Here is a 27,916-nt window from a genome sequence, read left to right on the forward strand (position 1 = left end):
TGTTAGACAGAGTCATAGCTGTGTTTTTATGGTTGTTGAATTTGCTTTTGAGCAGATTAGGCTGATGAGAAGACAAACCTAAAAAGAGCCTTGTTTGGGTACAAACAGCCTTTCCCTGGGGATAACAGGCAGAATTTCAGGGGAAGACCATGCTGTGCACACTTTGGAATTCTATAAAAATCTCTTGTTTGCAAGAAGCTTCTCCAAATGTGAGCTCTGGTTTGTTAACCAGGGAGATCTTGAGTTGTACACCTGCAGCTGGAGCTGGGCTGAGCACTGAGAGCTGCTGCTTCACTCAGGGATGTTCCTGTTAAATATTCCACTCTGAACAAGTGGGTTTGGAAAAGGCAGTCCTGAACTCTTCCCCAAAACCCTGCAGCAGAGATTCTCCTCCTGCCATCACTGATTTTTGCAGCAGAAAGTGATCCACCCCTTGGAAAAGGACTCCAAAACCTGATAAAGAACATTTTCAGCAGCCTGCAGTCCAGTGCTCTGTGCTGCCTGTGGAGAAGGGAGTTGATATTTGTGAGTGGCAGTGGAATGAATAATCAGACACTTAGCAGAGCACTGGCACTGGGTGGCTGCAGGGAAAAGCCAGAGCAGTGAGTCAGCATGACCTTGGCTGCTGCCAGGGGGTTGGGGATCACATCCAGCACCAAAACTGGGGTCTGGAGTGGGAGAAAAGTGAAATAAAATCCTCTGGGATAATTAACCGCTCGTCCTCTGTGTCTGAAAGGTATACAGAGTCATGAAAACATCAATGCAAGCCTGCTGGAGTTATTAAAATAGTTATTATTATTTGTCAGTAAGCAGTTCTGGTTCCTTGTCACCCTGACAGAACAGACTGCACTCTGGGAAAGAGGAAACAATCTGAAAATTCAGAAACAATCTCAAAATTGAGAAACAATCTCCAAATTCAGAGTGCTGCTTGTCTCCTGAGCTGCAGGTTGGCTGACAGAGCCCCAGCAGGGTGGGATAAATTGTTATTTATTGCATGGCAGTAACACCTGGGGGTTCTGTCATGCTTGCACAATGAGTTAGATGTGTATAAATAGAAGATTAGAGATTTCACTGGGGAAATAGGACTTTATCAGAGGTTTGTTATTAAGGAATAATAAGAGTAATTTACAGATAAGTAATAGAGGTGCAGAAGCTGTGGAGGGATAGGCTGCTGAGCTGTAATTCCAAAGGAAATCTGTGCCTAAATCACAAGGAAAACACGGATTTTTCTCAGCTCTAGTCCAATCCTTTCTCTTCCCAAATCCTTCCATTTAGAAAAGCTGGTCAGGCAGAAAGGCAAAGCAGTCAGTGCCCTGTGCTCACTGACAGCCTGTGTCTGCCACTGCTGCCAGTGTGACCAGTAAGGCCATTTACTGGTGCTGCTGGGAGTTTTGCTGCTTTATCACCCTCAAAACTAAAGGAAAAACGAGGGTCAAAAGCTCAGATGAAACTGTCTCAGTTCATTATTTGGCAGTGTTTCAGTGGCAAAAGCTGTTGGCATTAGAGAGCAGCACAGCTCATCAGAGCATCCTGTCTGTCCCCTGTGGGCTGTGCTGTCCCTCTGAGGTTCCCCTGTCACCTCTGGTGATCCCAGAGCACTTGGAAGGTCCCAGAGCTCTTCCCCATCCCTCACCCCGAGCTTTCCCCTGTAGGATCTCACTGCTCCTGGCTGCCATCCCACTCTTTGTACCACTGCTCTGCCCTCTTCCTGCAGCGCAGCTCTTCTCTGCTGGGACTGAGAGTTTCACATCAGCATTTCCCAATCCCTGCAGCTGCTTGAAAGGCTGAATTTCCCCTTTGCCCTTTGCATGCACCTAGTTGCTCACTGCTGGAGGGGAAACCCAAATTCCAGCCACCTCTCCCTGCAGGGAAAGCATTTCTCCCTCTCCTTCTCCTCCTTTCTCCTTCTCCTTCTTTCTCCTTCTCTCCTTCTCCTTCTCCTTCTCCTTCTCCTTCTCCTTCTCCTTCTCCTTCTCCTTCTCCTTCTCCTTCTCCTTCTCCTTCTCCTTCTCCTTCTCCTTCTCCTCTCTTACTGTCTCTGAGCAGCCCAACCCCACAAACTGCCCTATTTCCTGTTGCTGCATGGGGGAAAGTGCAATGACAGCAATCGTTGTATTTGTGGTCACAAGAACTTTGGCTGCGATGTAGAAGTTAAACTTCCATCTGTAACTGACATGAAACAATTTCTAAATGAAGCTTAATATTTAAAATAAACTGTGTTATTTCCTTTCAATTCCAATGGAAGGAATCTTTTGCTTCCTCTTTTTTATTTCCCATTTTTTATTTCCCCTTTTTTATTTCCCAGGCTGTATCAATTGATCTACATATCTCTGTCATTCAGAGCAGGTGGGGTTTTACCTTCTTTGTCACAGCAGCACAAATACAGATTTTAGTGTGCTGAGATCCAGCCTGTGGGATGTCCTTCACAACAGCACTGTGTGGGAAATCTTAATTTCAAACTGTGAGGTGTGGCTTTTGTGGGTTTTTTTGGGAACTGGGGCTTCTAAAACCTCCTGGGGTGTGTTGAACACCAGCTGAGGATTCCTGCAGAGCTGCTTAGTGGTGAGTTTGGACCAAGAGTTTGTCGAGGGTGAGCTCTGTGGGGCAAGCCCTGCCCTTGCCCTCCTGTTTGCACCAAATGAACACACTGAGCCTCTATTCTCTGCTTTTCCTGCTTTCTGGGACAATTAGGTTCTAGGGCAATATGAGTAATTAATAACAAAATGGGGCCTCTTGGATGGGCTGTTAGGAATAATTTCCTTCTGCCAGTTGCTCCTCTAGAATGTGGTTTTGAGCTCTGAGATGCTGGAAGAGATAATGGAAACACAAGCAGCTGTCAGAAGCCTTTAGCTCTGTTTGTCTAGGCAGGGGTGGAAAATCCCAAAATGAGATTGTTGGATGGTTCACTGCTTTGTGCATCTTTTGTTGTGACACCGACCTCTTATGCAATGGAGCCCTGAGTTTAAATGTGAGTCTGAGTTTAAATAAAGGAGCCCAATGTGAGTCTGAGTTTAAATGAAGGAGTTCTCAAAAATGGCTCCAAAATTCACTGTTTGCGTGTGAAATCTGGGGAGCACCTTTGCTTCTCCTCATCACACCGACAAAGGGGAAATAAAGGAATTTATTAAAAATAATAATAATAAAAAATTTAATAAATAAATAAAGGGATTTATTTCACGAAGGTGAAATAAAGGAGCAAGAGGTCAGATTTACAAAAGGAGCATCTCACCAGACAAGGCTCACGCTGGATTTTCTCCAGCAGAATTAACTTTTAGTACCCATGGAAGACCTCCTGAGCTAGCTGGGACTGGGATACTGCAGTTAGATGAGCACAGTAAATTCACTGGTTTTGTTTTCATGAGCTCATTGCTGAAGGTTTGTTTAAGGAGATCCTTGATGGAGTGTGCTGGGTTTGTTATTTTTCCTCTTTCTGCAGTAATAAGTGTAATCTAAATATGAAACTTGGATGTGTGCAGGCCTCTTACCCTACAGGAACAGTTTCTAAATTCAGCTTAAAGCAATTTAAAATAAATTGTGTTATTTCTTTCAATTCCATTGGAAGGAATCTTTTATTTCCTCTTTTTTATTTCCCCTTTTTTATTTCCCAGGCTGTATCAATTTTGTCCACATATCTCTGTGGACAAAAGATATGTCCACAGAAGGTGGGGTTTTACCTTCTTTTTATAGGAGTAAAAAGTGGTTTAAAAAAGCATGGGAGGGGTGGAAAGGCAGTGGGTATTCATTTCAAATTAAAATATAATTTGTGTCTTCTGCAACAGGTTTGGTTTGGTTTCTTTTGGCCATAATAATGTAACATATTTCCAAAATATTTCTCCCGCCTTTACATATTTTTAGAGACTTGTGAATGAAAGTGAGATCACTTGAAATTACAAGACTTTGTTCGTAAGATGTGCAGGAAATTGTGCTCTGTAATGGAAAAAAGAAAAGAAAGCAGCAAAAAAATAGTTGTAATCTACAGTTGGTGAATTTTGCTGCCTCTCTCAGCATCAAAAAAAAGGATTTTGTTTCATATCCTCTGCATATCCTCATCCAGAATAATCTAATCACTTACCAGCTTTATAATATTGACATTTCAGTGCAGCACTGCTCTGTAAACATCGCATTTCTGCATACCTGCAGTAATTACCAAGTCTGGTTCATCGTTTATGAATGGCACAGACAAGCCCTGACTGTTCACATCTCTGATTAGAGCCACACAGGCATGGAGGAGCTCATTTTCAACTCACAGGGATTCAGGGCTGAGCGAGGTGACAGTTTTTAGTGCCAAAAATGCCATGAAAAGGGGGAAGTTTTGCCCATTGGTACACAAAACCTGCTGGTGGCTTTTGCTGCATTTCTGGGTGTCTCACTGGAGGTGAAACCATTTCTGTGCTTCCCATTCCATGCAGGAAAAAACGAAAGAGATGCTGAATTTTGGCAGCATTTTTCCCAGAGAGCACCTGAGGATAAGAGGCTGGTTTGGAGACAAGCAGGCTGACCCAGTTTTTCTGCACATTTGGCGTTTTCAGGAGTGAATTCACAGCAATTCAAAGAGAGCAGGTAGTGTCACTCTGCCTGAAATCCCACCAGGAGAGCACAGGGATAGCTGAGCCTGCAGTCATACACAGAATTCCTGCTGCTGTTTTGCCAAAATATGACATTACTGCCTTTACTTGTTGACCCTTAACTGGGGAGGTTTTCCTCACTGCCCACTGCTGATTGCTTTTTACTGCAATGCTGGGAAAAGGTTCATCTCCAGTCCTTAACCACAAGTTTTTAGTGATGTTGTGTGGAAAGGAGATATGTAGGGATTTAAAAAAATTTTTATTTATATAAATATGAAAAATATATTAAAATATTTTAAAATTAAAATATTTTTAGTATATATTTAATATATATTAATAATTGTAATATGTATTAATATATTTTATATTAAATTGAATTTTATTTTAATAAATAAATTATTTTATATTAATTAAATTAAATTTTATTAAATTAAATTATATTAATATTTTAATTTATATTTTAATTTATATTTTAATATATAAATTTATATTAAATTATATTAAATTAAATTTTATTTTAAATTAAAAATTTAAAATATTAAAAAATTTTTTTTTTTTTTAGTGCATGGTTCAGCAACAGCACCAGCTGAGAAATAAAACAGGCTGGAAAGGAGAAGGGAAAGGAGGTAATTCTCGAGGGGCAGAGATGTCCTGTGGTTACAACAGAGGATGTGATGCTGGATCATCATGGGGATGCTGATTAAAAAGCCACAGCTTGATCCTAAATAATACCCAAAGACCTATTTCCCTGCCTCATTTTTCACCCCAGAGCTGGTAACTCCTGCTTTGATCTGTGTGTTTTCTGGGTGTCCTCAGCAGCTGTGATTAACTTTGGCTCAGGGGCTGCTGTGCTCATTCTGGAGCTTTTTAGGGATCCCAAACCAAACAAATCAACAATCCTGGTGTGTTTGCAGAGAAGAAACGAGGTGGGCTCTGTCCCAGCTGCCTGTGCTGAGGTGATGCTGCTGCTGCTGCAGGTGAAAATGGTTCTCAGTGATGCAGGGCTGTAAATTTGGAGGAGGGCTCTTGGGGCTGCTTCCCTGTGCTCATCCTAGAAAAACCCCTTTCCCTGGGGTTTGCTGGCAGCTGGGTGAGTGCCAGAGGGTTTAGGTGTTTTGGGATATCCCTTTAGTCTCTTTAGGGTTATAAGTGCTGCTTACCTCCAGAGGAAATTCTGTATTTTTATCAGTAAATTCCTACCTGGCTTTGCATTGTTTGCCACGGGGTCAGAAATTCTCCCTGTGCAGGGAGTCAGGATCAGCCCTTCCCTTTGCTCTGCTCTGTGTCTGTCTGGATTGTATAAAATGTGCTGCTTCTGCTGATGCCTCCTGAAAAACAGAATATTCTCAGCCCTGGGTGGGTAAGTAATGTCTTAAATAATGCTGTTTCTTCTGTTCTACAGCTTTAATAGCTGTAGGAATATGACTTGGGGTGGAAATATAGCTTGGGGTGGGAGCTGAGTTTCTGGAATATTTTTTTTTTTTTTCTGAGTCTGTGTGGGAAGGAGTGAACTCTGTGGCTTTATTATCTGTTGGCAAGTAGCTGGGAATGATATTTAGAGAAATCTTGTGGTTTTGCTTGTTGGCTCTGCCAGAAAATTCTAAGCATAGAATCCTAAAATGTCAGAATTTTTATCTTCTTTTCTGAAAGGGGGGAAAAAAGGCAGCAGTGGAAAAGAAGACTTTTTCAGTTCATCATGGATGGTCTTGAAAGAGATTTTTAACAAAGAGTTCAGGTTGCAAAGTTTATTTCATACTCAAAATAACTGGTTTTTAGGCCTCAACTTCTGTTCCACTTGCTTCTGCCTACGTGTATTTATTAAAAATATGACGTTTGCCTTAAGGATAGCTCAGGCTGTGAAGGTCACGGTGATTTCTGTGAAAGAAAACAGGGTTGGATGCTTACAAATATTTAGGGTTATTGCCTACCAGCAGATCTCTGTGCTAGTGGCTCTGGTTAAATGGAAATTGTTCTGAAAAGTATTATTTTCTGCAGTCACACCAACACATTTTTTATTAAAAGAAGTCTTGATAAGACAGTTCCTTGTAGCAATTATAGTGCCAGGTTATGGTTTTGTTTTATTTTCCATTAATTAGATCTGTGCTTTAGACGAGTCTGTAGTGAAACTTGAAATTCTAGTCTTGTCCTGAACTACTTGTCTGTGAGGATCAAACTGTGAATATAAACCTAAAATGCAGTTATTTCCCAAATTCTTGTTCCTGTTTGAATGTCAGTGGGCACCATGAAAATACTGGAGGTTTGAATTGGGTGTGAATCCATCCTGGTTTAATTCCTGCTGTAGCAGGTTTTTGAAAACACCAGCTAGCAGGTAATTTCTCTAATCTCTGCCTTGACAGTATCTCAGCATTGTTTACTGTGTTTGATTTTTTTTTTTTCTATTTTTTTTCTGCCTCTCCAAAGATGAGAGTTTTCCTGCTCAGTGTCAGCTTATCATCTTGTTGTTCTTTTCAAGCTACAACTGTGTTTTCAAGGACTTGAAGAAAAATGTGGATTTTGTGCGAGATTGTCTGGGTTTTTTTTTTAATTATTTTTTCTGTGGTTTCTTTTTTATTTTTTTTTTCTTAGTTGTAGCTGTATCCCAGAGCTCAGGGACTGCAGTTCAAGGAGCTCTCCCTGCATGGATGCAGAAATTTGCCCTCAAAACCAGGGGATTGTTAATAGAACTAGCTCAATAAACAACAGTAATTTTCATATTTCAAACCTTACTTCACTTCCTGTGACCAAAGAGAGACATCTAGCAAGCTCTGTTTCTAACCTCTAACACCCTGTAGCTCTCCTTTGAGATGAGAAATGAGAAAAAAAGCTTCTTGCGTAGTTTTAAATCATAAATAAATGCAGATCCATGTGTGTTATCTGTCCTTTTTTCCTGCTGTATCACTTCAGTCTCTAATTTCTTACTCTTGAGTGGCTTTACCCTCTTTTTCTAATGACTGGGATTTTCTCTCTCAGGAGTCTGGAGTAAATCTCTGGAAAACTGCATCATGCACAGCAGTTTGTGTTTTCCAAAATATTTCTTGGGCTTGAATTCAGAGCCTATTTAAGTGGCAAATAAATGAATATTTTAGAGGGGGAAACACTTCTCCACTAGCTGTTTTTACACATGTAATGAACAAATTCACAGAGTGCAAGGATTAAAAAGTGTTTGGGGCTTCTCTAGTCTGACCTTAGGAGTAAAAACTGGAGTAGAACACTTAATTGAGCTCAAAGATGTCTTGTGGCATCTTCTGGAAAGTCTGGGTGTGGAGAAATTAAAAGGCAGACTTGAGTGTTTCCTTGGCAATTAATTTTAGTAGTTAACTCCCTCTGTGATTAAAAACTCTCTACCTAATCTCAGATTTCAGTGTGTTTGGTTGCAGATTTAAATTCCAGCCGAAAAGTTCCTTTTTTAGCTGCTTTTCTTTCCTTGAACAAGAAGCCTCAAGGACATTTAAATTTCTGCCAGAGGTGATTTTCTTCTTGTTTTTCCTTTTTCTCAGATGTTGTAGTCATGTCACCCAAATATCAGCTTTCATCTGAACAGAGTGAGCTCCTTTATCTCAATGCAGAGTTTTTGTATAACCTTGAGAGGGAATTGCAATTCTCTGCCTCATCTCCTGATTTTTGGTGTCCTTTTTAAGGGAGTTATTGCAGCTCCTGGTTAATCCTACATCTGTGTAGCTAATACCTTACCTGGGGAAAAAAAAATTGCATTCTAGCCTCCTAATTCCTTTCTATCCACCCAAGGATTATGTTTGTTCTTTCCTGACAAAGTCATATAGAGACTTGTGCTGATTTGCTCATCATCCAAACAGCTGATTTCTTGAAAATTTCTTGTGGGGGAAAAAAAAGTAAAATCCAGCAATAACCTCCTTGCTTCTGGTGTTAACCAAAAAATATTCATCCATGCAGCTGTTTGAGCCATTTGGAATCAATCTGGGGAAGGAGTTGTTCAAAGGAAGATGATCAATGCATGCAAACAATATTGTCCAGCTGGAAATTGTTTGCCACACCAAAATGTCAGCATTATTATCTGCTGTTAGCTTGGAGTGTTAATATTTCTGTCTTCATGCAAAGCAGCATGGCTGGAATATCAATGAGGGAAATACAGGATTTGGGAAGTTTGTAAATCCTTATAAATCTATATATGGGATTAATTTCATACCTGTCATTTTGGGAAACAATCAATGAGATTTTCATGCATGTTTCTCAAAAATACATGATTTTTTCTCTTCACTGTTTCAAGTGCCTTTATCCACATAAGGAGTGAAAAACTTCATGGAACTTGAAATTAGTTCTTATCTAATAGATAGTAGGATGTGACTTATGATGGACAAGTGGAAAAATAAGCTTTTAAAAGGATGGATATTACCAAAAGTGTTTAGAGTCTTAAGTGGTGGTGTTGTCTGCAAAAATCTGGTTTGGTGTGATGTGCAACAAGCCAATAATTACACACTTGAGGCATTGGTTATTTATTTCAGAGTTGTGCTTATTTATTTCAAATTATTTATTTATTTCAGAGTTGAGCAATCCAAGGTGATTGCTGGAATTCCACAACCCAAAGCACAGCAGCTATCAAAACGTTTTACTATTTATACATGTCAGAAAACAAAGTAATTGGCTACAAGTTTTACAGTTCTCTTATTAATTAGCATTCTATCTTCTCTAGGTTAATGATTCTCTTGCTTCTCGTGCTAATTAGTTCCCATGCTGAGTCTGTCAATCCTCCTGGGTTGGTGGTCCTGATCTCCCCCTGCTGGAATTACCTTTTTTTTTCCTTTTTTTGGAGCTGATTTCAGCACAGTTTGGTTTATTGGTTCCTTCCTCGTTTTGAGATCTCAGCCTGAAGGCTTTGTGGCCCATAAATTCTGCATTTCTGGGTTCACTATCATTTTCCCCAAGGGTTGTTAAACTCCTCTTAGCTCTGATTTCACTGAAGCATCCAAGCCTTAAACTTTACCAAGGCAATTCTGACAAATAATCTGTTTATCTAACACCTGGTTGTCACTTGGAGTTTGCTTGTTAGCTGCTGTTTCATGGATTAGATGGAAATTCTTTTTTGGTTAGGCTTGAAAGAATACAAAGATCAAACACCAAACAACATCCTTTCTTACGAAAAATTTTTACCTAATTTTACAAAAATTCCCCATTTTGCAGCAGTGAGATTGCTTTTCTGAACTGCAATGTGTGATACATTTAATAATCAGGAAAAAAAGCAGAAAATTTAGGGATGGTGGCACACTGGGATTTCATTTGGTGTCTAAACAGGAATATCTGCAATATTTGGGAATTTGGATTTTTTTTAGTTTGAAATACATTTTCATCTTAAACTAAAAGACAGAAATGATGAGCAGCTAAAAGGGAGAAGCTAATTGATGTTAAATCTGAAGCACAGTGGTGTGACTAATCCATCCAGAACGTGCATGTTTTTGGATCATTGTGCAGTGACCTTCACAGCATTCCAAGGGCAATAAATATTTGGAAACAATAATTAAAGCCTTATACTGAGATTTGGCATCCCTAATACACTTTTAGTTGTGCATTGGCTTTTCCAAATGAGCTCCTTTTTGTCTCATCAGCCAAACAAACCCCACCAGGGTAAAATTTTCCTATTCTTCTTATTCCATGTTGTCTTGCAAGTGGTTTTTTTTTTGGAGTTAATGATGAGTTTGGGTGCAGCTGGATCCAATCCTAACTCCTGACTGAGTCAATGTTTATATCTGGAGAGTTGGAGAGGATAATTGAACCTTCATGCAGTTTTGTCCTACAGGATTAAGGATGGCAAATCAAATACATTGATATGAATTATTTTAATTGAGTATGGTAATGATTAGACTGAAATGTATGAATCAGAATTGCAGAACATCCTTGCTGCAGTGTTGGTTCCCAGCAGGTGATGTGATCTGTTTGTGTGCTCAATTATTTATTTAAAAATCAATATAAGTGCAGCTTTATAGAATTCCTCTGATTTTCAGGGATTTTCACAAAGAAATTGCTGCTTAAAGGATATAAACAGTCAGATATAAACTTTATAAACAGCCTCAAAAAATAAGTAATTCCACAGTGAGATTCTTATGTTTCTGGCATTAGCCATGTGTGGCATTGAATTTGTTGATGTTAGCTGAAATCCATGCAATATTCTCTTTTTAAGAATAAGTGAATTTATGAAATTGCATTCATTTAACAAGAAAATTGAACATACTAATATACCTAGGAAGTTTTCAGAGTTTATTTTGTCCTGTGCTTTTTATCATGTCTGTCAATGAACTGGATAATATACATTATGCTTAGCCTTGTAGTTAATTGGGGAACCCCTGGATTGGTCTGAATAGGGACTTTAAAAAATGGAATTCTAGGATTTAGGAGAAAACATTCTTGTTTACAGTTATATAGTAAAGCCTGGGCAGAGAGAAAAGTGTAGTCCATTTTTTGGGGTTTTTTTTGGTTTTTTGGGGGGGGGTGTGTTTTGGGGTTTTTTTGTCTTGGTAGAGATGACAAAAAGATGTCTTAAAATTCCAGCAGTTTACATTTCTGCCACAAATATGCACAAAATTTGTGAAATTCAAAATTTGTCAACAGTCTGTTCCTAAGCTTTATAAGGTGCATCACAGCAACCTGCAAAAACCCCATATACCTCAGAAAAAAAAGGCTTTATGTCAACATTGGAAGCACATTACCCAAAAAAAAAAAAAATTTCTGGTACTCTGCCTTCACCTTATTCCTATGTGGAGAAGCACAGGTGCAGCTCATGTTTCCACATTTCTTAAGTTGAGCATTTCCCTCTTGGAAAATGAGGTTCAATCCCTTTACAGCCCTGATGTTTAACACATCCTGCTGAATTTATCTGTCACTGTCCCTCTGGCAGTGCTAAATGGCTTATTGGATCAGAGGTGTGTGAGAAATCAATGAGGAAACTCCTCCCTCAGTACTCTGCTGGTACCTGGAGGGATGTTATTGAGCATCAGATGAACTGAGGAGATCCCTAACCACTGGCAATCTGCTGTTTTTATCAGATGAACACACAAGAGTCTTGGAGGAGCTAAAAAAAAATTAATTTAAAACAATTTAGATATGAAGCAGATAAGCAATCACTTCCTGTGATGTCCCTGCAAGGCTAAGACCTCTTGCAGAAATTCAGTGTAGTTAGTGGGGACTGGAAAGCTTCTCATGCCAGCAATCCCTGTGTCAGCAGCTCTGTCTGCACTCAGCAGCATGAATAATTCAGTATATTTATGTCAGGAAGAACTGGTTTCAAAGCTTCCTTTACATTAACTTTTGAATTTTAACACCTGGGCTTCCTCCCTGCACCCGAAATTATTTATACAGGGTGATGTCTGTCTTTTCTTTCTCTGCAATGATGCCATTAGGAGTGCAGTGGCAGTGAAATCCTCTCCTTATTCCTCCAAATTTTGGTGTCCCTGGAGGGGTTTGGCTTCCCTCACAGCACCCTGAGCTCATCTGTGCATTGCTGCTCTGAATTCTGTGTGGAACAAGTGTTGCTGTACATTTTTAGGGTGTTTTTGTGATGTTCACAACCATGGAATGCTGCTGTGGTTTTTATGAAGGATTTACTGCAGGATGTCACTGGAGATTTGGGGGAATCTGCTGCCAGGCACAAGCAGGGATATTTAATCTCCTTCATGTTTGTGCTTCTCAGTTTGCTGCTCTGACTGTCCAAAACATGGTTTATCTTTGCCTCTCAGAGCAGCTCAGGGCTTTGGAGCCAAAGCTCTGCTAAGCCAAGGATGTGGAGGAAAGCTGAGGAATGAAGGGGAAGGTTTGATTTTTGGGCCAGAAATGCTGGTGCTGCTGAGGAGTGAAGGGGAAAGGAGGCAGAAAAACTGATTTAGGAACATATCAGGGTGATCAGTGTTGCCAATCCTATCCCTAAAGCAGCAGCCCTTATCTCATTGCTGGAGGGTGATGATTTTGTGGTGAGGAAATAGTGTAATCATGAGTTCTTCTCCTTGTAACATGTGCCATTGCTCTGAAAATACAGTCTCAGGCTTTTTCAAGTGGGAGGAAATATTAAATTAAGAGGAATAGATCCAAGCCAGCTTCTGCTACCCAAGTAAGGATTGCCTGCTGACCTGCTTGGAGTGACAAAAAAAAAATAAAATTAAAACCTCCAATAGACCAGTAAGGTAAATCTTCAAATGTATTAATAATGGAGAAAAATTGCAGTGTGCAGGACTGAAAATACATGCCCAGGCTTTTGGAAGTGGGAGGAAATATTAAATTAAGAGGAATAGATTCAAGCCAGCTTGTGTTACCCAAGTAAGGACTGCCTGGTGACCTGCTTGGAGTGACAAAAAAATAAATTAAAACTTCACCAACACTGCAATGGACCAGCAAGGTAAATCTTCAAATGAATTAATAATGGATGAAGAATTGCAGAGTGCAGGTATCAGTAAAATGGGCAAATCTCATGGTGGAAATGAAGCCACAGCAGGCATTGATTGCAGAGGCCTCTGCTGGAGCCTGAGCTGCTCAATATATCGATGGAAAACCTGGAAAGGACAGAGCAGTGAAGTGAAGGAGCTGCTGCTGCTGTTTGAGCATTCAGGGCAGTCAGAGAGGGAGCTGAGGCAGGAATTGCAGGCAGGCTGAGCTGGGCAGCAGGAGGTCACCTGAAAATCAATGTATTGATCTGAACTGCCAGCTGCCCTTTGGGAGCAATGCCTGAGGATTGGAGGAGACATCCTTGTGAAAACAACCTCTCAGGAGGGGTTAAAATCCCACCCTAAACCTGAAATTAGCAGGTTTGGTCATGGCTGAAACGTCAGTCTGACTGGAAATGTCCACAAGGCTGTAGGTCAAGCAGGGAGGGTAGAGATTAAGGTTATTTGACCTAGAGCTCAGCAAATAGCAGACAGGGTGAAATACACAGAATCTGTGCTCAAAAGTTGTATTTATTCAGTCCAAATTGCTTTGGTTTTTTGAAAAATGGTATAAAACAACAAGCAGGGTTTCATAAACCTGTGTGGACCTGTTGGCTATGAGATGAATTTACAATAGCAAATAATATCTCTAAAACATGGCTAAGAAAAAATATATTTTCATTAATGGCAAGAAGCTTTTCAGCTGTTTAGCAACAGGAGTTACTTTAAATAAGTAATTTTTAGGATAGATTGGAAATACTTTTTTTCCTCCATTGCCACAGGGCTTGGAATCTTCAGCAAAGAAGAAAAGAAACCTTTCAGAAACCTTTCATGCTCTTTCATTGGGAATGTGACCTAGCAACCATTGAAAGAGCTGGACTTGAAATCATTTCTATTTTGGGTGTTTTCAGAGCAGAACTGAAGAATAAAGCTGGAATCAGGAAATATAGGAAGAGAGGTTTTTGCTTTATTTAAAATAGGTCAACATTGCCACTGCCCTGGGGTAACTCTGGGTGCCCCAGAATATCAGAGGGGATGGAGATGGAAAATCTGCACCTTCTTGGCCAAATGTGCAAAATGGACAAGTTAAAATCCTATTTTTGAACAAACCTAATCACCATAATTTTTATCTTCAAAGGGAAACAATTCAAAATAACATATATCTCTTTGAAAAGCAAAAAAATGTGTAAATGCTGACAGCAGTTCCTTAAAGGTAATATCTGCCAATGGAGACCTACAGAACAAAATATGAATTGTGCAGACTTGAAATAATCATTGTGGTAATTCATGGCATTAATGTTCTTAGTAGCAAATGCTTAACATATAAGCAGCTTTATAGTGGTTTTTCACTAATTCTCCTCCTCTAATTTTGTGTGTATTTAATTGAGCTAGCATGGCTAACTGAATTTTTTATCAACTCTACCCATGGTAAAGGTCTGTGAAGCTCTTTGAGCTGGAATTGAGGAAACCTTTCCCTCTCTATAAACCCATGGGTTGAGTGAATAGTGCAAAGTGCCCTGAAACTCATTATTTGTGCTGCAAAGTACCTCTGGATAGGATTTCACTCTGACATTTCTGCCTGTCCAAGCTCTCTTGCTCCTTTTCCCTTGTCCTGTGAAACTGCTAGAAATGTTTGCAGGTTTTGCTTTTCGCTTCTCCTTGAAATTGTGATATAAAAAAAAAATATTATTATTAGTCTTCTGGTTGCATGTAGAAAGGAAAAAACCTAAATCTAAGTAGTGTGTGGCTCTGAGGAGTTAAATAGCAGTAGAACCATTTAAAAAAAATTTAAATTAGACTGAAACTTCCTGTGACTCAGCTTCATAAATCACAAAGGATTGGAACTGTTTAGGGAATATTCTTGAATAAAGATTCCTATTTTATCAGTGACTTCATTTTCCTCCAGGTGCTCTGACTCTGTGATGATCCAGACACTCCTTTGTGCAGAATATTCCATTTATTCCTCCATTCCTGTGCTCAGTGAAAAAAAAAAAATACATTGAGTTGTGGTACAAAGTAGAACCAAATCTGATTAACTGGAGAGGTAGAGTTCAACTGAGGACTCACTGGTGTTTTCTCCATCCCAGCTGGGGAAAAACTCAGCCCAAATCAAAGCACTAAACCATTTTAAGGTCATTTTAGATCCTGGAAGCAGAGATGGTGCTTTGCAAATTACTAGAATGTTTTTGAGATTTTAATTTTTTTTTTTTTCCTGAGGGGGAAAAAAAAATTAGTAAAGTGGTTCAATAAAATTGCTTTTTCTGAACATCACAGGAAGTTTGTGGTTTTCATACGTAAGATTGCAGGTCCTGCTTGGAGCATAAACTTGTTTTATATGCATCTTCTCTATAGCATCTTCAGTTCAGTGATAATGTAACTACTTGGATGGCATTTAAAAACCAAAGTAAATATTTTTAAAATTTTTTTTAATATTTCCTGAATGTACCGTATCAATATTAACACTTTTACAGCAGAAATTCCTGGCAGCAGTGGTGATTTGATGTCCATAAGGCACTCTTTGCTTCAGAGATCTTGCCATTTTTAAAAACAAACAAAAAAACCCCAGAACTGCCCTGTGGTTGGACAAAATCCATATTCCTTTGTGTGAATTCATGTTAAAACTTGCCTGCACTTGATTATTATTCCTCAAAATTATTTTTCTGCATGAATTTCTGAAGAAGATAGGAAATGTTTAACCCACTGCATCCTTATTTTGGCCATCTGGCAGAGATCTCTCTCAGTAATAATTACTTTTTCCCCCACAGGCTTTTTACCTGTTTGCAGCCAGGTAGAGTGGAGAAAAAACAAAATAATCTTAATTTGTAGTGAGGCAAAAATAGTGTTCTGAGGCACAGCACAAGGCAGGTTACAATTTTAGAAAAGACACAGATTTTGGCAGGAAAGTTGAAGGAAAGTTGGGTGATTTCTAATTAAAGTTTCCTGGCTTTTTGCATCTGACAGATGGAGATGTAGTTCTTCAGGATTGAGTCATCTTGTATATTCTAACCATAGTTATAACACCTTTTTCGTGAGGCATTCCATAATTTATTATTTATATATAATTTATACAGGAATTAGCACAGCTGCCTGCCAGATGAAGATTTTTTTTTTTCCTCATCACCCAAAGAAACATTTTTCCCACTTTAAGCTGTGGATTTCAAAAAAAAAAAAGTGTAAATTTAACCTTAACCTTGTTAGCCTCTCTTTTCCTTCTTGGGAACATAATTCTGATTAATCATGTTGATACAAGAAGGCTGGGAGGTGTTAAATGAGAGCTGGCTGGGATTTGAGGGAGGGGAAGAAATGGAAATAGTTTGTCCTTTTCTTACAAGAGATTGGGAAGAAAAGGGTGAGAAGAGGTTTGGGGTTTGGTTGGATTTAGTAGGAATTGAGTGGCAAAGTGTTTTGCCTCCAGAATTCCTCTGATCTTCACAATTTATTCTGAATTTTCTGTCTCTGCGGTGTGGTAACAGAAATAAAATATCTCCCCAAACCAGTGGGAAATGGTGAATGTTCAGCAGATTTCAAGTGGGCGATGTTAAAATGCAAGATTAACCACTGGATGGGAGAAAAAAATAGTATTAACTTGCATAGTGAGAGAAGATGGGAAAAAAACCCCGAAATTTCTGACCACAAGGGCCTTTGAGCTGAGCAATACAATGTTGATTTAGTGTTGTTCTGTAACTCCTTTCTCAGGACATTCCTGCCACTTGGAGATGCTTTTTCTTAGCTGATGTCAGACAAAATGACTGGAATTAGGCATGACCAGTTTTTCTATTAATGCAAATCATATTAGTGGCTGCCTTTGAATGCAGAATTTTAAATATCTTAAAAAAAAAAAAAACCAAACCAAAAAAGGCAACAACAAAACCCAGAAGCCCCAAAACCAAACCAAACCCCTCTCCATAATGATATTTATTGTCCTGCATGACCCTGAGTGGAGTTTAGTGTATCACAAAGAAGTTTTCTCCTCCCAGCAGGCAGCGAGGAGGAGCATTAGTGAAATCAATACCACATTAAAGATTCAGGCTGCATTAGGGTGTAGGGCAGATGATTTTCTAGCAGTGCTGACATCATGTTTCATGATGGTCATTCCTGGATCTCCATGAGGAGCTGAGTCAGCACTCCTGAGAAGTTCAATCTCTCAGGAGATCCTCCTGGATTTTGGGATGTCCAACAGAAAACTGTGGCAACTGTCATTATTCACAAACTCATATTTTTCCAATTTCTTGTATTAATTTTTGCTGCTTGGAATGAAATATTTACATCTCCCAGTCTGGGAATATTAATTTCCCCACTTAAAGATGATGCTTCATGCTTGCCAAATTATTGCTTGGATGCTAATTAGCCCAGCGTGCTGCTGGAGGAGCTGCAGCAAAGGAAAATGCCAAAATGGTTTGGGATTCAGAGGCAAAATGTTCCTGCATGGCTGGAGGAAGGGATTTCCCTGACTGAATATCCAGCTCTGTTCTTAGGAAAATCTTGGCTCAATCAACACAACTCCTTCCAAACCCAGGAGTGAAAACCTGCAGTTTGTTTATGCAATTAAAGAGTTTTCATAATTACATTAGCACATCTTAAAACTTTATAAAGTTCATAAAACTCCATCAGGCAGGGCAGGGGAGGTGAGAGTTTGCAAAGCAGCTGCAGAATTTATTTGTCTGCAGATCAGATCGATGATTTAAGTTTCCAGCTATAGACTGAGGTTGTTTAACTTTGTATTCCTCATATTTAATTGTGGATGCTCCATTATAAAACTTCCCTACAAAATGGGATTTTAAAATGCCTCATCAGCTATTCCTCCTTCAGTCTGCTCCTCCATCAGGGCAGAATTACATCTTCCCCTCGCTGATGAGGTAAATAAATCAATACAAATGACTTGCAGCCATAAAGTCTGTGAGTTACAAGCTTATGCAGCACCAACTCCATAAATGCAACATTTTAGTGCCTCTTTGGTTTATAAAGCAGCAAGTTGAAAAGAGAGGCAATAATGCTGGTGGGACAGTTAATAAGGCAGAGTTGCCATTCTGGAACAATCCATTTTTGGAGTTTTTCCTGCTGTTCTGTTTGGAACAATCTCCATGGGCTTCCCAGTCCCTCCTGTGAGCTCAAACTCCCAGGTTTGGGTTGGAGCTGCAGAATTCCCAACCCTCAGTGCTTTGGGCCTCTGCTGCTTCTGCTTCTGCCCTCCTCTTGGCAAGAGTGGCTGTTTGTCTTCTCAATTTTGGGACTTTTCTGTCACTTTTCTGCTTTTTTTTTTTCCTTTTGGGAGAGGATTGCTTCTCTGCTGAGAAATGGATTTGACAGTCTGGAGAAAGCAGGTGACCAGTCACCATTATATACTATGACATGTAGATGAGAATTCTGTGAGTTCTGATGTGCAATATTTATGGAATTGTAGATTATATAATGTCATATGGATGGGGTGTATATGTACAAGTATTTATATAGACACATGTGTAGGTATGAATATATATACATAAATGTATATATGAAATGTATATAAAGATATAGATGTATATAAATAGAAGGTTTTGAACCTGTGCAGGAGAGGTTTAAAAACTGCCCAGAGGAAGACTTGTTCTGACTCTGTAATTTATCATTTTATTATTAACAATATATTTATTTTTTTTGGATCCTGGGATCTCTGTGCAAAATGGACATTCCTTGACTTCCTAGGGCAAGTTTTAGGAGTGGCTGAGGGACACTGAAAGAAAAACTAGTTCTTTTTAATAAATGCAAGCTTCATGATTTTCTTCTGCCAAGCATGCAACTTTTTTTCTGGAATATTTTTTTAATTTGTCTTTTTTTAGCTACAGATTAATTGCTCGTTGCCACAGCTGAAATATCCACATGCAGCACTTTGAACAGACAAATTCTGAGCAGGTGGTTTTGTAGATGAATTTCACACGGAAAATTTCAGGTGCAGGAAATCCATCACTCCTTTTTAAACACCATATTAATTCACTGGGCTGGAAGTTTATCATGTCACACAAAATGAAACTCTCTCTGGATGTTCACTCCATTCATGACAACTCCTAATATATTGTGCCTCAGTGACAGCTCTGGTGGGAGTTTGTTTCCACTCTTCATTTCTCTGATGATTTTGGGAATTACAGCTCTGCATGCATTCACCAAGAACACAAAATGCTCTGGTCTTGAGGTGCTTCCTTGGTTAGACATGGAATAAAAGTTAAATTGGAGTTCACTGGTGCCCAGGGTGTCAGGATAAATTCTGCAATTTATCAGGAATATTATTCTTAATATTTTCTGGAAGATACCACTATCCCATTCTCCCTTTCATTGTTTTTGCTTCTACTAGAAAATGGAATTTGCGTAATATTTCAAAACCATAATGATAATTCAGAATTTCAAAGGTGAGATTGGAGGGTAAAGCTGCTTTTGCAGGTTTATCCTTGCTCTTTGATCTGTCTTTCAAAAGATGAATTAAATGCAGCAAGTGCCATGTCAAAGGAAACACAACATGTTATCTGTTCCTCCTGTTTTCACTCTTTTTATTCCCTTTAGCCCCATCTTTTTAGGCTAAAATTCACTAATTCACTAATGTGAATGGATGATTTTATTTGAAGGGGAGAAACGATGTGTATTTTCTTGAAGCTCTGTAAAAGAAAGCTGCTGTGCGAGAAAATGAGTAGCTTGTGGAAAGCATTTAGCAGGTTGTCTAACACTCCCTCTGACACAGAACAGAAGAGAAATTATCCAGGAAATACAATGTTGATCTAATAATTCCATTATTGATCTTCTCACAGCAGTAAAAGTGACATGCAGCAAGATGAGGAGAAACAGCTGCAGGGATGTGGGTTTAGCATTGCAGCTCATCTTGGGAACACAGTTCCCACCATGGCTCTGCAAATCATTCCACAAAAAAATTGATATAAAATTAATCAGCTTATTTCCAGAATTACCTGTCTGTAACTGGTTCACTGGAATGATGCAAGAGATTCCTGGAAATAAAGGCTGATTCTGCAGATGGAAAATTAATTTCATAAGCAAAATATTCCTGTATTTTCACCTTCTTGACTTTTTTTGCATCTTCTTGACTTTTTTTGGTCATTGATTTTTGGCAAGCAGGTGCAAGAAGTAGATCATGATCAACTTAATGCCTTGATGTAGTGTCAGGAACTTTGACAAATTTCTTCAAGTGGTACTTAGAGTCCTGTGGAAAGTTGGGAAAGAGTAATAACACAATTAATGGGAGAGGTAGAATGAGGAACTGAGTGTTTTTTGGGGTGTATTTGTGTAAATGTTCACAGATATTGTCGCATCTCTCAATATTGTTTAAACTGGAGAATCTCTGCCTAGTTAAAAATGTTTTCAAATTGCACAGGCAATTTAAATTCCATAGCTCAGCCCATATTTTAAATTTTAGTAGAGCTTTTCAAATGGTTAAAAGAAACAGAAACCAATTTCATTACCATGGCCTGAAAAGGAAAAAAGTGAATCTCTTGATCTAAAGAGAAGCAAACAGATTATCATCAAAATCCAAGTAATGGGTTGAAACAAAAATGAATGAGTACAAAGATATTTTCATCTCTCCTGCCTGTTTTAATCAAGATTATTTTCCCCTAAGTTCCATCACAGACATTTTACAAAAGGCATTTTTTCTTCAGTGATATTGCAGGGCTGAAATCTTTCATGAACATGAAGATGGCTGGGATTTGGGGTGTGGAGAATGGTGCAGGAAAAAAAAAATAGAAATACTCCCTAAATAATGAAATGGCTGGATTTTGGGCTGGACTTCAAGCTGGTTTTCTGTGATGATGTTTGTAACTAATTAATGTTTTGAGCTGGGGGCTCAGTGAGGAGCCAGGTGGAAACCTGCCCATGTCCTTGAACAGTCCTTGGCAGGGCGTTTTGTCTTTCCTGACTCTGATTTCTATATGCTGGGGAGGAAAGGATTGCCAGGAGAGTAAAAAGGGACTTAAAAAAAAAAAATAAATAAAAAGCCCTCTGAGTGCCAAATCTATCATCTGCTTTATTAGCATGTCACTTGCTGTGTTTACTGAAAATTCCAGGCATGCTGGGAGTTATCCATCCGACATGATCCATGTGCTGTGGCTCTTTCCCCAGATAAATGTGATTTTTATCAGCTCTGTTTGCAGCATGGAGAAATCATGCAGCTCCTGCTAAAGCCTTTATTATGAGGGTCTCAGGTAAGGTGCTGGAAATACCAGTTCTGAGAGGATCTTTAGGATAAAATGGAAATACGAATTTTGTGTTTTGTCTGAGAGAAAAACAGAGCTGCCAGAGCTGCAGCTAGTATAGATAAAATATACATTTTTTTTCCAGAAAAATGAACTAAGAGTTAAGACATAAGAGTACAACAGTAGGGGAGAAGGCTACAGACTGAAAATAAGTTTTCAACATAAAATAAGTTTGTGCTGTGATGAAAAGAATGAGTTTAAGAAATCAACAGGCTTTGAGTAAATTCAGGTGTTTTCCATCATCACGACCTCCTGAAGCATATAGCAGTAGAGGGAAGAAAATCCATAAACTCACTGAAATAAGAATAACTCAGGGAGAATTTTAGTGCAAGAAAGCCATAGCTTGGTTTTTTTTGTGTGTTTTTTTTTTTTTTTTTGCCATAGCTTGTTTTATTTTATTTTTAAGGATTGTCTTTCAGCTTGGAGACAGCTTGGGCTGCAACCCTCTGAAGGCATTTTGTGCATGACAGGCTGTGTGAGCTGAGCCATAGCCCTGTCATTAGAGATGGCAATCCTAATTATGGAAGGGAATATTGATCAGCCCTGGCAGATCTGCACAGACTCACTTTTGGGCTAATTCAGGCTGGAATTTCACCCAAGGATTTTTCACCTGGGCTGTGTAATCCTCCCTGCATTGCTTCTCTCCTGTTTGGGGTCTGTGGGTTTGGAAAGTGAGAAATTTGTTAAATATCAGGCTAAGCAACAAGCATGGCAATCTCACCAGCAAAACCTAGGCAGCAGAAAAGCTCATTATTCAGTGTAATATCTCCTTTTCTTCCAGACAGAAGCACTGCCTCTGAGCTCCTCATTTTATGTCAGTGTAGTTATTATGACTTCTTCAATTTTCTGCCAATTAAATGGAGGTTTGTGCACACAGCTGGCACAGGGCTCTGGGTGCTGAAATCAAATCCTTTTTCTTCACCAGAATTGTATTTTCATCCTTATTTTTGCCTGGTGCTTAGACTTTCCCCAGGAAGAGGCTGACAGTCAGAGGGCACTTTGCTGCTGGTTCCTTTTTGTTTTTTTTCTGGCTGTAATTGAATTTAGTCATTATGAAGCAGCTGATGGAATAGAATTTCTGTTCCTCGTGATCAACAAGTGTCATACTGAGTGTGACACCTCCTGGATGGTATTTCCACAAGCAGATTGTAGGCACTGGTTGGACTGTTTTAGGGTGGTTTTGGATAATCTCATAGCACTAGAATCTCATGCCAAAGAGGATAATTTTCCTGTGGATAATTTTCTTTTCCTTCTTAAACTGGCTACTAATACAGATGTGTATCACTTCAAGCACAGAATATTTTAGCCCCACATAAATGCAATAAAAAGCTTTTCTCCTTCATTTTGAAGTTAATTTCTACCTCCTAAAATCCCCAACCTGCCATTCTGTTTGCTAGCAAATATTAGGATCTCAGTAATAGAAACTTGAGTGCTTATTGTACTCAGGATTATATGTTTCCTAAATTTGTTGCTGCTGCTGGAGGAAAACAAATCAGCTTGTTTTGAATTTTTATGACTTCAGCTTTTTCTTTCAGTGGAGCTGTGCTAAGTTATGCTTTTGATGCTGCTGCAGATGGTGAATAAAACTCAATTAGTCAAAAAAGATACCACAGTCCTGTGAGATCTTTCCCTAATTTGCTAATGGCATGGAGTTTTGTTAAAAAGCAGGCTTGCATTTTTCTCTCTATTAAACTGAACACTAAGCTACACTGGGAGATGCAAACCAAGAACCCATTTTTTTTTTTTTTTTCTGTGAAATATTCATTATTGGATGTTAATGTCTCTAAAACACAGCTGGAAGATTGGCTGTTTTGGAAGTAGTTAACCATTTTTTGGTTCTTCCAACATACTGCTAAGGGTAGACTAAATAGGATGGAAGTACCCAGAATTGTGTTGTGTTAGCTTTTATTTAATGACTTTAAAAAAAATTTATAGATGATATTGTGTTACTGGCAGATTTAGAGTCTGTGAGTTTCCCTGAAATTGGAATAAATAAGAAATTCTCAGTTTTAGAACCTAAGAAATCCTCAGTTTTAGGATTGTGATAAACACCCAGGAGGATCTATTGGTTGATAAATCTGACTGATCTCCTTTTCAGGTAACACTGAATGTATCTGTGAATAACCCAGACCTTATTCAGCCTGAAATAATTCCCTGAGTGGCTGCAGGGAGAAAACAAGGAGTTGTGTCCTAACCCAATGGAATATCTTTGTTCTTAGTGCCATGGAAACCTGCAGCCTTGTTTACATCCCCAGGCTACCTCGTGTTTAATGCTTTCCTGGATTGAGATCTTTTGCATTTTTATTGAAAATCCACTTACAAACCAACTGCATCCACCTCGTTGCCATTTTGGCTCCTAGAAGAGGTTTTGCAGTGCTGCTGGTTTTGTTCTGCTAGTGCTGAATCTCTTTTGCACAGATTTTATTGTTCTTCATGACTTGAAGTGAACCTAATTCCTCTTTGTCAACCCTTTTAGGGTGAAATTCTCTTAAATAATGATGATATTGCTGACAATGTCAGTGCAGAGAACTTTGATATTTGCATTTATCTTACATGCTGAATAAAATCCCCAGCACTTCATGTGGTCATTGAGTTTGTATATTTGATTGTGCAGGAGAGTAAATCTGCATCTTAAAACAATTTCCTTTCTGTCTTTGCTGCAATTTATCAGGAAGGTCATTCAGTCAGGTTGGGTGTTGATTGCAGCCACAATTCACTGCTACTTTTTTTTCTTTTTTTTTTTTTTAAACCCTCCCACTCATGTCCCTGGAGCTGAACAGAAGGCTGATAATTCCCCTCTGAATTTCCAGGACTGCTGAATGAATAAATTGTGTAGGGGAGTGAGTGGGAGGGAAAAACACTTCTTTGTTGTGGCTTTTTCTTTGCCTTTAATGAAAAATGTAGTCTTTAAAATAGTGAAGCAAATAACTATGGAAATGAGCATAAAAATTACTATAAAAATGAGCCTGAGATGTGCAGGATGTAATATCTAAGTATGGTTATTCTGTAGATAAGCCATATGGGGTTTTTTTCAAAAAATTAAAAGCAATCCCTGCTTAATATATGCATGGGAAATAATCTTTAGGTTACTTTATATGACAGGCTGTCAACTTGGACAAAATCCAAGCAGGGAGGGGAGTTCCTAAAAGCAGCCCTTCCCTTGTCTCCCTTTAAAACAGTTTTTAAACTATAGTGTTTGCATGCTCTCCCTGCAGCAAATATCCCCATTTATAATTGCTATATATCCATACATATCAATATTTATTCATAAATTGAGTTTATTTATAAATTGAATATTATTTATAAATTGAATAAATATTTATATATTGAAAAGTATTTGTATTTATAAATATTGAAAATATACTTACCATTGTCATAAAGAGACTATTTATGGCATTTCAGTGTGGTTTTTTTTTTGTTAGGATGCTGCTGATTTATACAAGGAAAATAATAAAATATTCCCCCAGCCTTGAAGATTCTGCTGCTGTCAAATTGATGCTCAGAAAATCCAGGCTGTGCAGGCATGAAACCTCCATGGAATGACAGAAAAGACATATTGAAATAATACCTAGAAAAGGATAGGTGATCCAGAGCAGCTTGTTTAGCCAGGGAAGATGAACTCAGTCCCAGAGCATTGCAGGAGATATTGTGAATAAACCCAGAGGGTACCTGCAGAAGGAAAGGAGATGTTTGCTGGCTGATGGAGTGAGCAGAGTAATTAGGTGTGAAAGTACACTCATCACAAAGCAGCCTGAAAATAGAATTGATGAGTCTCTAATTGGCTCCTCACAAGGAAAGAAGGGACAGTAAATGGAAAGCAAAATACCTGATTTTTTTTATTTTTTTTTTAATCAAAGCTGTTTTTATTTTTAGTGTTCAAATGACAGCTTGCAGGTTCTCTTGCCCACCATGCTGGCCCTGTGGACATATGTTCTGTGTGATCATTTTCCAGCTGACCCAGATCTCAGGTACAGCTTTTATTTAGGGGAATTATCATCCCTGTAGGAGCTTTTCATTTTACCCAGTGTGCTGTGAGACTCCAGACTTCACTTTCAGCTTTAGACCAACTCCTTGGCGTGCAGGAAGGGAATGGCATTCAAAGCAGAAAATTGCTCTGCAACCGTTAGAAATACACTTAAAATTACTGAGTGCTTTTCTCTTTATTTTTCTTTTTCGTGTGTTTTCAGAAATGTGGTTCTCCAGTGCTTTTCCATAGGCTAAAATGAAAGTTGAAACCTAACCAGCCTTGAAACTGAATTTCCTGTAGCTGTCTGAGGATGCTTTTGCAGGTGAAGAAATGTGACTTTGGATGTTTGAGCTTCATTCCTTATCTTGCCCCAAAAATCATGAGTAATCTACACTGAAGAGGGATCTGGCATGGAGCAGCAGTTCAGGATCTTCCCTTCAGCTGCAGTTTTGGAAGGAGCAGCAGCTTTGCTCAATACAATTGATCAAGGTGTTAGGATGCACAAATCCCCTGCTGTCCCTGCCATGTCAGGAGATTAATTGCTCTTGCCATGGAATTGTCTGTGGATCCTGGGAAAGCAGTTTGCTCTTCTCACAACATGGATGTTAGATGTGCTAGTAGTGGGGAAAAGGGGGAAGCACAGATCTGGCCTCTGTAAATTCAGTGAATCTTTTGGGATGGAAGTTCATTTGGGGTTCTTGCAGCACCTTGTGAGCTCCAAAATTGGGACAAGTTTTGCCCAGAGCAGCTGCTGCAGTAGTGGGAAAGTTTAGGATCTGAAAGGTTCTCTGAATTTATTTATTCTCTTCCCTCTCATCTCCCAAACAGACATTTCCATGGGATCAGCGGATCTGGGTTCTCTTGCTGTGGTCACCTTGGGAAGAAATTTGGGCAATGCTATTGATCCTTGTCTGGGCACAGAGAGAAACTAACAGGCACAATGCAAATATTCACACAAATAGCCTATTTTTAAAAATATATCATTTATTTGGAGTCCTAGTGGAGAAAGTGAGACAAGTCTATAGTTGGCTCCCCTGGCATTCTGTCCTGTTAATGGGTTCAGGCTTTTGGTATTAACATCCTTTTTGCCTTCTATAAATATACTGATATGTGTGTGTATATATATATATATATATATATAAAAAATGTAGTAGAATTATCTAGTTTTTAAGCTAGTGATAGATTTTTAGGCTCTAATTTTGTGACTACTGAAGATACAAAAAAGACTTGTGATAAAACATTCAAGTATAAAATATAATCTATTTTCTTCCCCGTTCTGCTTTCCTCATTATTACCTATTGCCTTCTTTGTGAACTACTCGAAATGAAAATAATGCAAGAGAAATTTAGTGGAAAAGACTGTTACTTTGCAGAATCACTGCCCTAAAATAATCTGTGGCCCAAAAAAACCTCCATGGAGTGTGGACCCAATTGTTACATGTGTTAAACTGTATTTTAGGGAGACTGACTGGATCTTCATAGTCTGATTTCTGTTTATTCCACCTGTGAATAGGAGTTTTGGGGAAGCTTTGTAATTTCAACACTGTCCTTCAGGATAAACTGAGTGAATGTCACCTGAGCTGGCTTTCAACACTCACTGTCACCAGCTGGTCTTTCAGGGACTTTTATAAAACATTTTTAGGTTGCTCTAATGGGGTTTCCTTATTCCAGGTAGTGTTTTATCTTAAAGCACATCTTAAATGTGCTGCTATGAACAGAAGGGTTTCTCTCTGGTTCAGCAGAACTAGCAGGGCAAGCAGCCAGCCCATCACTCACTGTCAGGGTTTGAACAGCTGAAAAAATCTAATTAGTTGATCTCAGAGCTGCTCTCTGCAGTGCTGATTTAAATTCTGTGTACAGAAATGCACTGACCCTGATGGTCTGAGGAATAGTCACAGCTGACATGCACAGCATTTTGGGGGAAAAGCAGGGATGTTTGCTGCCAATTGGGAGGTTGTTTCAGCAGCATTAAAATTGGCTGTGTGATTTTACTGTTGTTTTTTTGCCTACTGGGACCACAGCTGTTTCAACAGAGAATCAGGGGAGCATCTCTGTCTTTCTTGATAGGTGATTTGCCTTCAGAGATTTATGTGGATTTTCTGAAGCATTCAGAAAAATCAGTAAAAATACCCAGTTGCAGCATCAGCTGCTGACTTGTACATATACAAAGTATTTAGAAAGTATTTTTTTTTTTTTTGTAATCAGAGAGAAGGTATAATTTCTGCCTTATTTGCCTTTTAAACAAAATGGTTTTTGCCACTTAAAAAGAGCATCTAACTGTTCCTTTAGAGTGCAAAAATTTGTAATTTACTGTCACTGCCACTAATAATGCTCATGACATGTGCCTATTTAAAAACAGGCAAAAAACTTCTTTTGGGATTGCCCTTAACAGGAATTCCATAGAAAATTAAGCAGCAAGGTTGAAAACATTAACACTGCTATATCCTATTAATGATTTGAACAACAAAATCCAAGTATGATAAAAGTATCACCTCTTCTGAGAAATAAGGAAATGTTTGCACAGCTAGGGATTGTCAAAACGAGTGTGGAAAAGGGATTTGGATTCTTTAACAAATCCCATACTCCATGCTCTTCAAACTGAAAAGTTAGCATGTTTTTTTGCACTTCAAAGTATGACACGTCCTAGATAGAGAAAGATTTCTGCTCCATTTTTCGAGGGGAAATACTAACCAGCATTAACCTTTCCAGGAAACGTCCAAAATAACAACAGCAATGAATTACTCATGAGTGCCCAGTTTGAAACTACCTTCCAGGGGACTTG

General features: G+C 38.8%; 1 protein-coding gene across 7 annotated transcripts in view; it reads left to right on the top strand.

The window, feature by feature from the left end:
• BICD1 (BICD cargo adaptor 1) overlaps positions 1-27,916 on the top strand; it is a 101,479-nt gene that overhangs the window by 12,726 nt on the left and 60,837 nt on the right. Inside the window, exon 1 of one of the 7 annotated variants that reach the window (XM_085049483.1) lies at positions 5,673-5,925. The exons of the other annotated variants lie outside the window; for them this stretch is intronic. Coding sequence (XP_084905609.1) covers positions 5,887-5,925 — 39 coding nt within the window. The 5' untranslated portion in view covers positions 5,673-5,886. Of the gene's footprint in view, positions 1-5,672; positions 5,926-27,916 lie in introns of those variants that run through there. 7 annotated transcript variants of the gene reach the window in all.

The sequence above is a fragment of the Lichenostomus cassidix genome, chromosome 1Ab (assembly GCF_008360975.1).
Source record: "Lichenostomus cassidix isolate B80296 chromosome 1Ab, HeHo_3.0, whole genome shotgun sequence".
Classification (NCBI taxonomy): domain Eukaryota; kingdom Metazoa; phylum Chordata; class Aves; order Passeriformes; family Meliphagidae; genus Lichenostomus; species Lichenostomus cassidix.